Genomic DNA, 14,120 nt, shown 5'->3' on the forward strand with positions numbered 1-14,120 from the left:
GCAAAAATAAAAGTTTGTGATAGGAAAGAGGAAAGGAGGGCACGTCTGAAGATAGCGGCTCTGACATTAGCATTGTAATCTCTGGAAACCAGAACCCCCTCAGGCCTGGATCGCGTCACCCGTCTCCTAAGCAAAATGCACTTGTTTTTAAGAAAAGCCTGTTTTTTCATCACAAAAAGCTCTGTATGTTTAAAGTGCTATTAAATTAACATTTTTAGTTTATTATTATAGGTCATAATAATTATTTATTATATATAATGCTCACCCATTTCAAAAGTGACTATTTGTATTAGAGCTCCTATATATTCAAGCGTTCTTTAAGATCCTCTATCTCTCTCCTCTTTTTATCCTCTCTCTCTTCTCTTCCTCTTTTTTTTCCTGTCCTCTCTTTTCTTTCTCTCTTCTGCCAACCACATCCACATCTTCTTCTTCTGTCTTCTACCTTCTCTTCTACCTTCAATCATCTATCTTGTCTGCATTTCCACAGACATAACCTAACCTGAACTTCTGCCAAAATGGCGGCTCGTGCAGTGACGTTGTCGCCACCGATTGGCGGATCAGGGGGAGGACTTCACCAGTTTACGCCTGGTTATGTCTGTGGAGATTCGGATGAAGATAGAAGACAGCAGATAGACGAGGAGAGATGGGAGAATGTAGAAGATGTAGAACTGGTTAGCAGAAGTGGTCGGCAGAGAAAGTAGGAAGAGAGTGAACAAGAGTGAGTTTGAGCGTGAGGGAGTGTAAGTCAATGTGCGCCTATGAATTTCGGACGAAAATGTGAGCTTTTTTCCCTTCGTTCTCTTCTGCTTGGTGGGCTTCTAGCCTTGTTTTCAGGGCTTCATACGAATCGCCGAATTTACCAAAATTGGGTAAGTTTGCAATTCGTACGAATCCAAAGTCTAGTACCCATACCTGAAGAATTTCCAAGCTCCAGCTTCCCTGAGTCCTCGCTCTTTGGGGTGCCTGGTGACATTTTGGGGTGTGCTAATTATTTAAATTTGTATGTGGTGATAGGGAAAAGGGGTGATGAGTGGGGAGTGCCTAAAAACTGCTCCCGTGACCCGGAGATTTCGCACCGTGACCCGGAGATTGGTACATCATCGGTCAGGAAGGGGTTATTGATACCTGTGAAGCAGAATAAGGATATAAGCCGAACGGCGATACATTGGGATCAGCGCCATTGCACAACACACGGTTCTGTTTTTCATCACAGGCTGTGTTAATCTCCCTCCCAAAAGAATCTAGAATCGTTTACAGGCCGCATACTGTGCAAAACGCAAACCACATTTTCCATATTTACTTTCCTGGTAAGGGACGGTAAATAGAAAAAAAAATACTAGGAAAATGCAAGAAACCAAAGTGTATGACAAAGGGTGTAATTTTTATATTTCCGTCCTTGGAAACGTCCAAGCAACGCAATCAATTTAATAAAAAAAAAATCAGCTGCGTATAATCACCGATCGACAAAGCAATGCACTTTCCTAAGCATTTAAAAACATTTTAAGCAAATAAACCTTCATACCCAAAAAAATCTACTGAAAACGGAAATAAATATTTTACTTTTGTTTTTGTTAAATCTTTATAGTTGTTATAAACGGCCGCTGGTGCTGATGCCGCCGGCCGGCGCTACTTTAAAACTTTTTTTTTTAACTTTAATATGGCAAGCCGGATCGGCTATTAAATGAAAAAAAAAGTATTAAAGCAGCGCCGGCCGGCGGCATCAGCACCCAGCGGCCGTATGCGATGGCCGCCAAGTGATGGGAGCAGCGTGAGGGGTGAAAGCTCCGCCCCCTCGCACTCACCTTTCACCCCTCACGCTGCTCCCATCACTATGCGGCCATCAGATTGTTGGAAATCGAATCTAAACGGCCGCTGGGTGCTGATGCTGCCGGCCGGAGCTACTTTAATACCGATCCGGCATATTAAATAAATAAAAAAAGGATTAAAGTAGCTCCGGCCGGTGGCATCAGCACCCAGCGGCCGTTCAAATAAGTTTTCCAGCAGTCTGATGGCCGCATAGTGATGGGAGCAGCGTGAGGGGTGAAAGGTGAGTGCGAGGGGGCGGAGCCACTTCACTTGACTTGCCCCCCAGGCCTTAGGCTGCCAGCCCTCCCTTGACTGGCACATTCTCAGGGTCACGGCTCTTATTACTCTACACCGTCGTGACAATATATAAGACTCACAGTTGGGGCTTTTGCACCCACTTTCTCATGGTTAATATTCCTGCTTGAATGCAGGTGACTTCATGACAAGTCAAGGTTTCCATGAGGACCCGTGGTGAGTCACTTCACAGAATCTTCATCATTGGCTGAGATAATATTTCAAGATCAGGGTCATCTCATTTAGCAACCAGGTATCATGAAATATGTTAATATACCAGATTAATTATTATTATTATTGTTGTTATTATTCTATTTCACTCTGCAATAAGTAATCTGCAGCCAGCTCAGGTAAGAAACGCACTGTGTGTGTCTGACTGCGTTTGTTTCTGTGACTGTGTTTGTTTGTGTGTGTGTGTGTGTCTGACTGCGTTTGCTTCTGTGTGTGTGTGTGTGTGTGTGTCTGACTGCGTTTGCTTCTGTGTGTGTGTGTGTGTCTGACTGCGTTTGCTTCTGTGTGTGTGTGTGTGTGTGTCTGACTGCGTTTGCTTCTGTGTGTGTCTGACTGTGTTTGTGTGTCTGACTGCGTTTGCTTGTGTGTGTGTGTGTGTGTGTGTGTGTGTGTGTGTGTGTGTGTGTGTGTGTGTGTGTGTGTGTGTGTGTGTGTGTGTGTGTGTGTGTGTGTGTGTGTGTGTGTGTGTGTGTGTGCGTGTGTGCGTGTGTGCGTAATGTCATGTAATAGAGGAGTTCATTCTCTGAAACTCCTCATGTCTGAAAAATATCTCCCAAATTTGCCCCTTTTTTTCACACAAGAAACAACCAGATTACTAATTCACTCCCTTGTGAAATCCCGTCTGGTTTATTGCAACTCCTTACTATCTGATCTCCTCCTCTCCCTCCTTTCACCGCTATAACACTGCAGCTAGATTACTCTCTATCACCGTTCCTCAGCTGCTGCTCCTCTGTGCCAATCGCTCCACTGGCCCCCCATACCCTTCAGAATCAAATTTAAACTTCTGACCTACAGAGCCCTCAACAACTTTGCACCCCCTTATATCTCTACCCTCCTATCCAAATACACCACTAAGCGTCCCCTGGTTCCTCTAACGGCCTTCATCTCTCTTCTACCTTCATCACCTCAGTACTCTCAGCCAGCATCCTAATGAAGCCATCTGAACGACCAGCAACCTCTACAGATCATCCTGACCCGACCAACTCATCCCCATCCAAGCTGCCCTCTCCTATTCTCCTTTTGCACCAGTTTGTTATTGTTTGTGATTTTTAAAATATTCCGCTGACTGTCGAAAGAGCGCTACAGAATATGCTGGAGCTATAAAAATTAATTTAATGTCTGGTAATAGAGGGGTTAATTCTCTGAGACTGCTCATGTCTGATAATAGAGGAGTTAATTCTCTGAAACTGCTCCTATGTCATAATATATAAATATAAAGTCTTCCATACACTACCGTTCAAATGTTTGGGGTCACTTAGCAGTTTTCATTGAAAACAAGGGTATTTCTAATTTTTAATGGGCAAAATTAGCTTTTCTTTCAAATACAAAGACCTTTCTAAGTGACCCCAATCTTTTGAAAAATCAAAATGGTTTACCCAAAAAACTATCTAAAAAATAAATAAATATATATATATATATATATATATATATAATTCACGTGGGTTCACGAAATGAGATTTAATGGCAAAAAAAAACATGAAAAAGTCCTATAGCGTAAAAATAGCCCTTAAAGGGTTAAAGAGACTCCCAAACCGGTGAGTACAGTTCTAATGACTCCGGACTCCTGTAACTGGCATCTTTCCCAGAATGTCTACTTTCCGATGCGACGTGACGTTCGCTTCGCAGGAATTAATCTAGAACAACGGCCCCCTTTGTGAGCGAGATCTGGGTCTCCTGCGCGGTTTCTAAGAGCGTTCCCTTAGGTAGCCATTTCCAAAACTTGCAGTTTATTTGGTCTTTGTTCCTGTGCAATCCCCTAACAAAAGCGCAGCGACTGAGCGCTGGAAAAGTGGCATTTGGCATCCCGTGATGTGGCATATGAGGTTCAGGCATGAAAAGACTTTAGCAGTTGGGGGGGGTGAAAGACCTCTGTTAGTTCTTTCCTAGACAGGAATGGCAGCTTTGTACTAAATATCTGTAGACTAATCTTAACCCTTCATATGCCAGGTCACAAGACATTGTTCAGAGAGTAGATTTCAATATGCTTTGATCATTCCTCATGCAATGGAATATTAAATCTTATGAACTGGTTAGAATTCAATTTATAACATGAATTATAATAATGGAAATATTTACATTCCATACGATACAGACTGCCTTTATATATATATATATATACTGTATATACAGTATGTGTCTATCATATATATATATATATCCAGTAATCACCCAGGTATGATAATTATTCTATGGCCATATATTTCCCGTTACGTTACATGGCTATATTGCTTCCTGGGGACTCCGCTGCCTTTTAACCCAATGAGACTCTCCTGCAATTTAAAGCCCCCTCTGGACAGGGTTAATGAGGCACTCGCGTAGCAGTGCGTGTATTTTTTGTGAATATATTTATAAACCCTAGCATTTTGCCCCAAAGTTTTACGAATAGTTGTAATTATACCGAAGAGTTTTAAAGAAGTCAGTTTGGAATAACACATTAACATTTTCTTAGGGCTGTAGAACCCTGCGATACCCTCATACCCAGCAAACTGAAGAGAGGGGCATCAGGGGAGGAAAAAGGGGGACGAGGAAGCAGGAGGATTTTGGGTCTTTAGCCATTTTGTTGATCTCCCCATTCAGCCCGTTATCCCCACTGCCTGCAAAATTAGGGCAGCTACCTGGGACAACACGACAATGCCTGAAAGTCAAATCAGACAGATTAGGATCACATCAACCGTTTATTCCCGGATATATATAAATATATATATATATATCTGGGCTGGGGCTGGGGGGGGGCGGTGTTTGGAGTTGGAGTGTCGTTCAAACTGGTAGCGCTACTGTGCATGCGCACCATTCTGCACATCCCCATTATGCATTCTCCCGTGTATGGGACCAGAGGATTGGGGTCCTGAAAAGCGAGATAGAGGTAGAGTTCGGTGGGACAGCGGAATATGATGGAGCTATATGAACCAAATAATAATTATACAGCGCTGCGGAATATGATGGCGCTATACAAACCAAATAATAATTATACAGCACTGCGGAATATGATGGCGCTATATAAACCAAATAATAATTGTACAGCGCTGCGGAATATGATGGCGCTAAAGAAATCAATAATAATGATACATTATATTACCAATAATAATAATTTCTGTGAAATACGAAATCAATAAATTACATTTTAGTTATGATTTTTATCATAGTATACTAACATCTGAATTTTAAACACAGCGCAACTGGAGCCGGACTCAAGAAAGGAGGCCTTGCATCCACCCGGCATGATCCACAAGAAACTAGAATGTATTTTTAAAATATCTTAAAAACGTCTTATTTGTTACAAATCCCACAACATCCAGACAGTTCCAATAATTAACCTGGAAGTGTTTGTTGCTCAGGTGAAACGCTCAAACTGGTATCGTAAAAACACCACTTCCCATAAGCCAATGCGCCAGCTGCACTCCTCCAGCCAGGAGAGGGCGCTGAGCAATTAAACCATAAACCCAGGCTGAAGCGACTGTTTATGCTATCATCGAGTATAGAATGTGTCTTCCGGGGGACCCGGAAGCACTTGTCGCTTAATGCTGAATTGGAGCTTACAATTGGTCGGAGGTCAGGGCTGCAGCCAATGAGTTCGCTGTTTAGTGGCGGAGCTCAGTGCTGATGTGTATAACCGGTTTCTTGGGCTTCAGTGTTACAGAGCGTGCGGCCTCGCCATGCCTTACCACCGCACATGGGAAGAATTCGCCCGGGCCGCCGAGAAACTCTACCAGGCAGATCCTATGAAGGTTAGCGCTGACCGCGGGTGGCAAGTATGCCGAACCGGGCGCAGGGTCAGGCCTCCCAGTGTTAATAATAAGGGAGCGAGGGATGGGGCGGCGGCGTCCAGTAGGCCTCCGTATCCTTACCTGAGGATAACGGATCTAGTTTTATGCTTTGCTCTCCACCACCAGCCAGCTGCTGCTTGCACGCAAAATCCAGGGGGTCTGAGAAGACCCCCAGTGCGCTTTCCTTCCTGCAGCTTCTCCTTAAGCCTTTTTTTCTTATTACAGCTTAATAATGCATAGTACAGTACAGCTGGCAGAGTACTATAATACGGATATACGGTTAGTGGGGCCACGGTGGGCCGTCCCTGTTAAGGGTGGGCATACTTTTTCTGCGAATGTTATAGAATCCCATCTCTCTTCCTGTAAAGATTAAAATAGTAGAATGTGTCGGTTGGCATGGAGACTGATTGTTTTGGGCCAAGTGAGATATCTATACATTAACCGCTTCCAATTTAAGTTCAGAGGGTCGTAACGCGGGGCCAGCCAAGCTCCTCTCCTGTGCTGGGGTTAGGGCTTAATATGTGTATAGCAGATTTGTGACTTTAGACCCAAAAAAAACCTGAAATTAGTCATTTCTTGTAGCCTTCTGTGTCGCTGAGTGTTTGCCATACCTTGAAGATGTTAATGATTAACTATTTAGGGTAGGATTTAGATTGTAAGCTTGTTTAATCAGGGCCCTCCTCACCTGTAGTTTCTGTAAATCAGATTGTTATATACTACTAATGTCCTTTCTACCCATTGTACAGCGCTGTGGAATATGATGGCGCCATATAAAACAATAAATAAGTTTCCTTTCTTGTGTGTACAGAAAAAATAGTCGCTGGTTTGGTACAGGTAAGAATTGATCAAACTTTGGGCATTTAAAGTCCCGAATCTGTAGAAAAAAAAGGCTTTCTATGGCTTTTGGTCGCTTCGTTATTTTGACCTGTTAATAATTCTCGGCAGGATCAGAACACGGATTGTAATTTAGTGACGATCTGCGGCAGGTTTGCGGAAAGCTCCTGTGATTCTGTACGTTTTGATGGTATTGGGGTCCGGAGTCTCGAAGAGTCACTGGTTCTTCGTAGTCTCCTAATTCCTTGGCAGAAACAGTAATTGGAGACTAATCTTCTCTGTATATATGTTAGTGCATGACGTGCCTGAACCGTCAATTGTCATCAAGGTGTTAAGTAAAATATTTGGATGATTTGAAGGCAGCCAGACCCATAAACCTTTCTCTCCAGTAAAATGAATCGTTTGGCTGAGAGGTGGTGGTCTTTATTGTGGGCTATTTATTGTGAATTTACATATTATAATAATAATGTATAATCATACCTGAGAACAGTCTAAAGTTCTGTCCATGGCTGAGACTCTTGAATTAATAACCTTTAAAAGCCCGCTGTGAAGGTTCTATGTATTGACTCGCCATACGTGTCCAAACGGCTCTAATACGGATCCTCATGGAAACCTTGACTTGCTGTCATTTAAAGATACGCTTAATTGAGTCACCTGCATTCATGCAGGGATATCAGCCATGACATACTGGAAGCAAAAGCGTTAATTGGGAGTCTTTTTGATCACAGATGGAGGGAATAGGAAGGAGACTTGGGGCCAAACCCTGAGAGTTCCCCGTTGTAGTAATGGTACCCATTGTGTAAATGTCATAATCTGTGGGCTGCCCAGGTCAGGTATAGAAACATGGAATTTGATGGCGGATCAGACCCATTGGACTGATCTCATTTCTCCTGCTGTAACGACTCAAACCTTAAGCAGTCGTCGATCTCGTCTTAGATTTAGGAGCCGTATGCTCCTTTGCTGAAAGAAAGGAAAACACTATTTTTTTTAAAATATATATCTATGAATCTAATATTTCAAAATGCGCCACGCGTTTAAAGTCTGGTCTGGAAGGCTTGGAAGCCGCTGTTACTGAGCTCTGGTGCCATTTGTGGAGGTTCTTGAATGGGGCGTCAGTCTAACAGGAATGCGGGTGAGAGGCTGAAGACAATGGGGTACTTTTACTCCACCAACTGGAAGGCCTCAGGTTACCCCCACACGCACACACACTCTCGCGCATGCACACACGCTATCGGTGGTGCCACAGGTCTGTTAATTTTTAATGACTTATCTCTTGTACTTTCTCCTAATCACGGCTCGTTGTCTTTCTGCCCCGCAGGTGCGCGTGGTGCTAAAATACAGACACTGCGATGGGAGTTTGTGCATAAAAGTAACAGACGATGTTGTGGTAAGATCTGTATAAAAACTATTTTATTATTAAAAACACTGAAGCCCCGGCCTTTTCCTGTGTGTGTATATAATATGTGTGTGTGTGTGTGTGTGTGTGTGTGTGTGTGTGTATATATATATATATGTGTCCGCTCTGCTGCGATTGCATGGACGCCCCGGCCGCTGTTGCAGCTATTGGCATGCGCAGAATCACGGATCCGCTTTATTATCACTCTGTGCCACAGAGGCTGCCCCGGGAGCATGCACAGCCCCAGTGTCACGTTCCCCGTCTGGCAAACTTCCCTATTAAGTAAAGAAGTAGTACTTCCAGGGAGTCATTGTACAGACTGCGGCGAACTAAGAATCTCATGCAAATGCTTTTGTGAACAAATCTGAAAAGGAAAATAGGTACAGCTAACTTTTTAAGGTTCTGTTCCCTTTTTAATCCTTTCACGCTATTTACAACGGATCTAGTGAAGGGGGGAAGTGTATATTCCTACATGGATGTTTAGGGCAACATGTTAAATTAGTTTTTTTGGCTCTTCAAAGTTTCTTGCAGGCCAGCCCTGTTACCTCGCTGTTTCATATGTTGCCAATCAATCTTTTTTTCAAATGCCCCCTTTCTTGCTTTAGCTGCGCATGTCCAAACGCTAGACCTCAGCCGGCAATCTGAGACAAAACCCTGTGCTTTTGGGAAAATAAAAACAATGAAATTTGACCCTTTGTTTTTGGAGCGAGCAATCCAAATTTCTGATTGGCCGTTGCCGTGTCTCTATAACCTCATGTATGTTCTGCTTCCAGTGTTTGCTGTACAGGACGGACCAGGCTCAGGACGTCAAGAAGATTGAGAAATTCCACAGTCAGCTGATGCGGCTAATGGTTGCCCGGGAATCCCGCAGCGCTGCCATGGAAACAGACTGAATGTCTGAAAACGCTGACAAACGGGCTCCGATATTTCACAGAGATGATGGGGGGGAAAGACTTTGAGAAAACAAGACAGTGAGCTGCCTGGAATGAGAGAAATCGCTAAGAAAAGGCAGTTTTGTGTTTATTACAACAGTTAGGAAAGTTTTTATATGCTTTCAGTTGAAAGCTTCTATTTATTTTTGAATTTGAAGCGAGAAATATAAAAAATAAATCCTTAAGTGGACATCATTCTTCCGTACAGCACCGGTAGACCAGATGTAAATACATATTTTTTTTCCCCAATTTTTGCATTTTCAAAAATTCACATTCTAGAAATGAGTGGGAAAGATGTCTCGTGCAGCATTTAATTATTATTTTTAATTTTATTCCCCAATTCCAGGCGTGGGGATCACAAGCTTGCAGGATGCGTCGTTTTTTTCTTTTTAAATATTTTTTTTCTTTTCTCTTATGGCATGCCTTTTTTTCTTTTTAACCGATTTGTATACATTACCAACTGAATACAACCTCCAAAAATAAACAACCTATTGCTTCTGGAGTAAAAGCTAGAGCTTATTTTCGTGATAAAAAGACAGATTTTTCTTTTCTTCTGTGTTTTTCTCGTGGCAGGAGGATCTGTACCTCCGTCGGCACCGATCTCTCGCCTGCTGGTAAAAGTTTGCTAGTAACTCAGGGCAGAAGATGAGGACGTCTTGTCTCGGTAACTTAATGTACCACCAATTGGGACTGAATTAAAAGTTCTTGGGTGCATCTATTCTTGAAGGTTGTGCGTTTCTAATTATGTAGAATGAGTTCCGATTGATATTTATCTTCCGTAGAAGGTAAAACTTGCTGTCTGGGTTCAGATTTGAGAGCAAGGATTGTGGTGCGAGGTAGACGACGGTATCCGGCGTGTTCTGCGTATGACGGAGAAGTTAATAATGCGGTCGTGAAGACTGTTGCTCTTATTATTCGTTACAAAGATGGCGGCGTATGCCTCTCTCAGCTGACTGTCCTATCCGTGACAAGAATATCAGCAGAATAAAATCAATATATTGTGTTATTGATCTAAAATTATAGGCGTTAAAAAGTAAGCTAATTCTCGAGCCGGAAATGCTTCCATCCCGCTCTGTTGTTGATGTAGCCCCCCCCCCATACGTAACTCCTCAGCAGCTGGGCTGTATATTTTGTGTGATCTGTTTCATGTATTCCTAGGATTCCAGAGCAAGAATGCATAGAACGATGTTTGAAAATCATTTTTACTTTTTTTTTTTTTTTTAACCAATACACTTTTTTGGTGATGAATGGACCCCCTCCTAATCTGAATGAAGAGTAATATATTATAATGTCCAAGAAAGTTGGGTTCTATATTTTCTCTCTAGTCGGTTCCCGTCTTTAGTCTTGGCCCACCATCGATGATTTGGGACCAGCTAATAAATACTGCTGCCTCCAGGCGAGGACCACCGGCATCTCCTGCAAGACCACCAGCGCCATTGAATACCTGAATATGCGCACACAGGGAATGCATAGAATAGCATGAAATCAGACAGCGGGTGTATGCTGTCTCTGTTTACGCTTCTTCTGTCTATTCAATTCTTGAGTGCTTCTCAAAACAAACATTAAAGTATTCTACTCGTAATTCTACTAAAGCGGGGATGTCAGCAGTCTTAGCATAATGAGAATGGAAGGGAAAAGATTGGCGTTACTGCAGCGGGGGAAGTCAGGGGAGGATCAATTTGTGCTTTTGTCTGTAAAATTGAAATCGCGTTTTGTTTACTCCGGCGTAGTTAATAGGTACAGGAAACACACAAGTAAGAAATTCAAGACAAATTAACCAGCGATTGACCTATTCTTGTTAAGCCGACTCTAAAATCTCAGACGTGATCGGCTGCCTACAGCGGGAATACATTCTGGATGAGCAGGGACGTAACAACTGCGACCAAGCATGCCGTTCTAGGTAGCCGGGCCACTCCTGCGACCGTTTGTCTGCCCCCTTTAAAGCTGATTTCCCTCCACAGCAGGGGCCTGTAGATTTGTCTGTCCAGGTCAGACTAGCACTTTATGAACAATTGTGGACCGACCCAGGGGAAGCAGGAAAGCTGTGGGGTCAAGTAATGTGACTGTACGGTAAAAAGCAAGGCTGCTAAACGCGTGAGCATGAAGGTGAATGTAAACATTTGTATGTGTGAGCATGAATGTGAATGGGGGGGGGGTGGCGAAGATAGCACTGTGCGACATGTTGCTTGTAAAGTCATTGGGCCCTGGGGAAATTTTCCTACCAGGCCCTGTAGTTAATAGTCACGCAATTGTGGTTGAGGACATCATTTATGTTTTATTTATCTGTACTTTAAATGCATTTAAAATGCATTCTGGGTGATAAAAAATAAAACGAAATAAAAGCTTGCCTGTTGTAGAAGCTGCAGCAGGCTGCCCCCTGAGTGGTCCAGTTTTTAGGTTGCTTTGTTTAAAGCAGCCCACCAGCATCACGAAAGCTCTCCATTTAGATGTGAATGCTTTCTGCGTGTGTACGTGTGGGTCTCGGGAGGTGAGTTATAATGTATATACACTCGTTAGCCACTTTATGAGGTACACCTCGCTAGTGCCGGGTTGGACCCCTTTTACCTTCAGAACTGCCTTCATTCTCCGTGGCAGACTCTCTACAAGGTGCTGGAAACATTCCTCGGAGATTTTGGTCCATATGGACATGATGACATCACGCAGTGGCTGCGGGTTTGTCAGCTGTGCATCCATGATGCGAATCTCCCGTTCCACCGCATCCCAAAGGTGCTCTATTGGATTGAGATCTGGTGACTGTGGAGCCCATTAGAGTTCAGCAAGCTCATTGTCATCTTCAAGAAACCAGTTTAAGATGACATTTGTGACATGGTGCGTTATCCTGCTGGAAGTAGCCATCAGAAGATGGGCACACTGTGATCATAAAGGGATTGACACGGTCAGCAACAATACTCAGGTAGGCTGCCGTGTTTAAACGATGTTCAATTGGTACTAAGGAGCCCAAAGTGTGCCAAGAAAATGTCCCCCACACCATTACACCACCACCACCACCAGCCTGAACCGCTGATACGAGGCAGGATGGATCCATGCTTTCATGTTGTTTACACCAAATTCTGACCCAGCCATCTGAATGTCACAGCTGGAATTGAGACTCATCAGACCACGCAACATTCTTCCAGTCTTCCATTGTCCAACTTTGGTGATTCTGTGCGAATTGTAGCCTCATTCTCCTCTGACCCAAAAAAAATCTGGTCCATAGGTCATAAAACACCCGCTGGCCTCAAGGGGTTAAACAAATAACAAAAATACATCTATAAAGCCGAGTACATGAAAATATGTGTAATACTTGCCAATAAAGATAATAATTTGCAACACACCCGTGGGATTCCGTCTCTCAGTAAGCGTAGCGTTCCTCTCCCCCCGCCGGCTTTTTTCTCTATCTTATATCCGTTGTCTTGTGTTAAAGTTGGCATCGCCGCTCGGCCTGACCTTGATCAATGTTGTTTACTACAAAACTTATATGAAAAAGACACATTCAAGACCTTGAACGTGACACATAATGTATTCATGTATATTAAGCGAATACAGTGCCCCTTACAAATATTGCCATCATTGGTAAATATGAGCAAAAAAAGACTGAGAAAATTTGTCTTTATTGTTTAACCTTTTCTTACAAAAATATCGGGTTATCCAAAAAACAAAGTTGTTAAATATATATGTGTGCGGCACAATTATTGGCACCTATTTAGTCAATACTTTGTGCCGCTTTCCTTTGCTACGATAACCGTCTGTTCCTATAATGCCTGATGTGGTTGGAGAATACACGGCACAGGGATCTGACGCCGTTCCTCCATACAGAGTCTCTCCAGGTCCACCAAATTTCAAGAACCCTGGTGGACTTTCCTCCTCGGTTCACTACGCAAGGTTCTCCATGGGGTTCAGGTCAGGGGACTGGGATGGTCGTGGTAGGACCTTGATTTTATGGACAAAACATTGTTTTGTTGATTGTGATGTATGTTTTGGATCATTGCCCTGCTGGAAGATCCAACCACGGCCGGTTTTAAGCTTTCTGGCAGAGGCAGTCAGGTGTTCGTATAATATCTGTTGATGATTGATAGAGTCCATGTAGCGTGTCGTCTATCCTAACAAAATGTCCAGGTTCCCTGGCAGAAAAACCGCCCCAAAACACCAAACCGCCTCCGGTGTTTATTACCAAAAAGCTTTATTTTGTTTTGTCTGACCATAGAACTCGTTTCCATTTGAAGTTCCGGTGGTGTTTGGGAAACTGAAGACAGTTGAGTTTGTTTTTGGATGACAGTAGAGGCTTTTTCCTTGAAACCCTTCCAAACCACTTATGGTGATGCAGGTGACGCCGGATTGTAGTTTTGGAGACCCCAAGACGCCTCTGTGATCCTTGGAGATTTTTTGGCCGCTCGAACCATCCCCTTCACAGTGCGTTGAGACAATATGGACACGCGTCCTCTTCCAGGTTGATTTATAACATTTTCATTGTGTGAAGCTCAACAACCTTTTGCCGCACATCACAGACATATTCCTTGGTCTTACCCATTGTGATGAGTGACTAAGACAATTTGGCCTTCGTGTTACCTAATATTTATACCCCCGTGAAACAGGAAGTCATGGTTGAACAATTTCCTGTTCCTAGTCACCCATATACCTTAAATATATTTTTCTCAGATCGATTTATAGGGACGGCAATAATTGTGTAACTTATCTATTGGGGATTCTGTCGCGCTATATGGCCATATATTGCTTAGGCCGCTTGGTGCCCCAAGTTTGGTGTTTCCTAACTTATTTTTATTGCTATATTATATACTATTAGTATGCTGATAACATTCTAAATGAAAGTGCGAGTGTGCTAAATGTTAATAATATTGTATCAAT

At 43.1% G+C, this 14,120-nt stretch overlaps 1 protein-coding gene across 1 annotated transcript; it reads left to right on the forward strand.

Annotated features, from left to right (window-relative positions):
* Positions 1 to 5,871: 5,871 nt before the first annotated feature.
* On the forward strand, positions 5,872 to 9,983 carry SRP9 (signal recognition particle 9). The gene is made up of 3 exons (XM_053459497.1): positions 5,872 to 6,056; positions 8,248 to 8,316; positions 9,099 to 9,983. Exons 1-3 carry the CDS (start codon positions 5,985 to 5,987, stop codon positions 9,216 to 9,218), a joined length of 261 nt encoding a protein of 86 aa, XP_053315472.1. The 5' UTR covers positions 5,872 to 5,984; the 3' UTR covers positions 9,219 to 9,983.
* The last annotated feature ends 4,137 nt before the right edge of the window (positions 9,984 to 14,120 follow it).

Source organism: Spea bombifrons, chromosome 3, assembly GCF_027358695.1.
Source record: "Spea bombifrons isolate aSpeBom1 chromosome 3, aSpeBom1.2.pri, whole genome shotgun sequence".
NCBI classification, from domain to species: Eukaryota; Metazoa; Chordata; class Amphibia; order Anura; family Pelobatidae; genus Spea; species Spea bombifrons.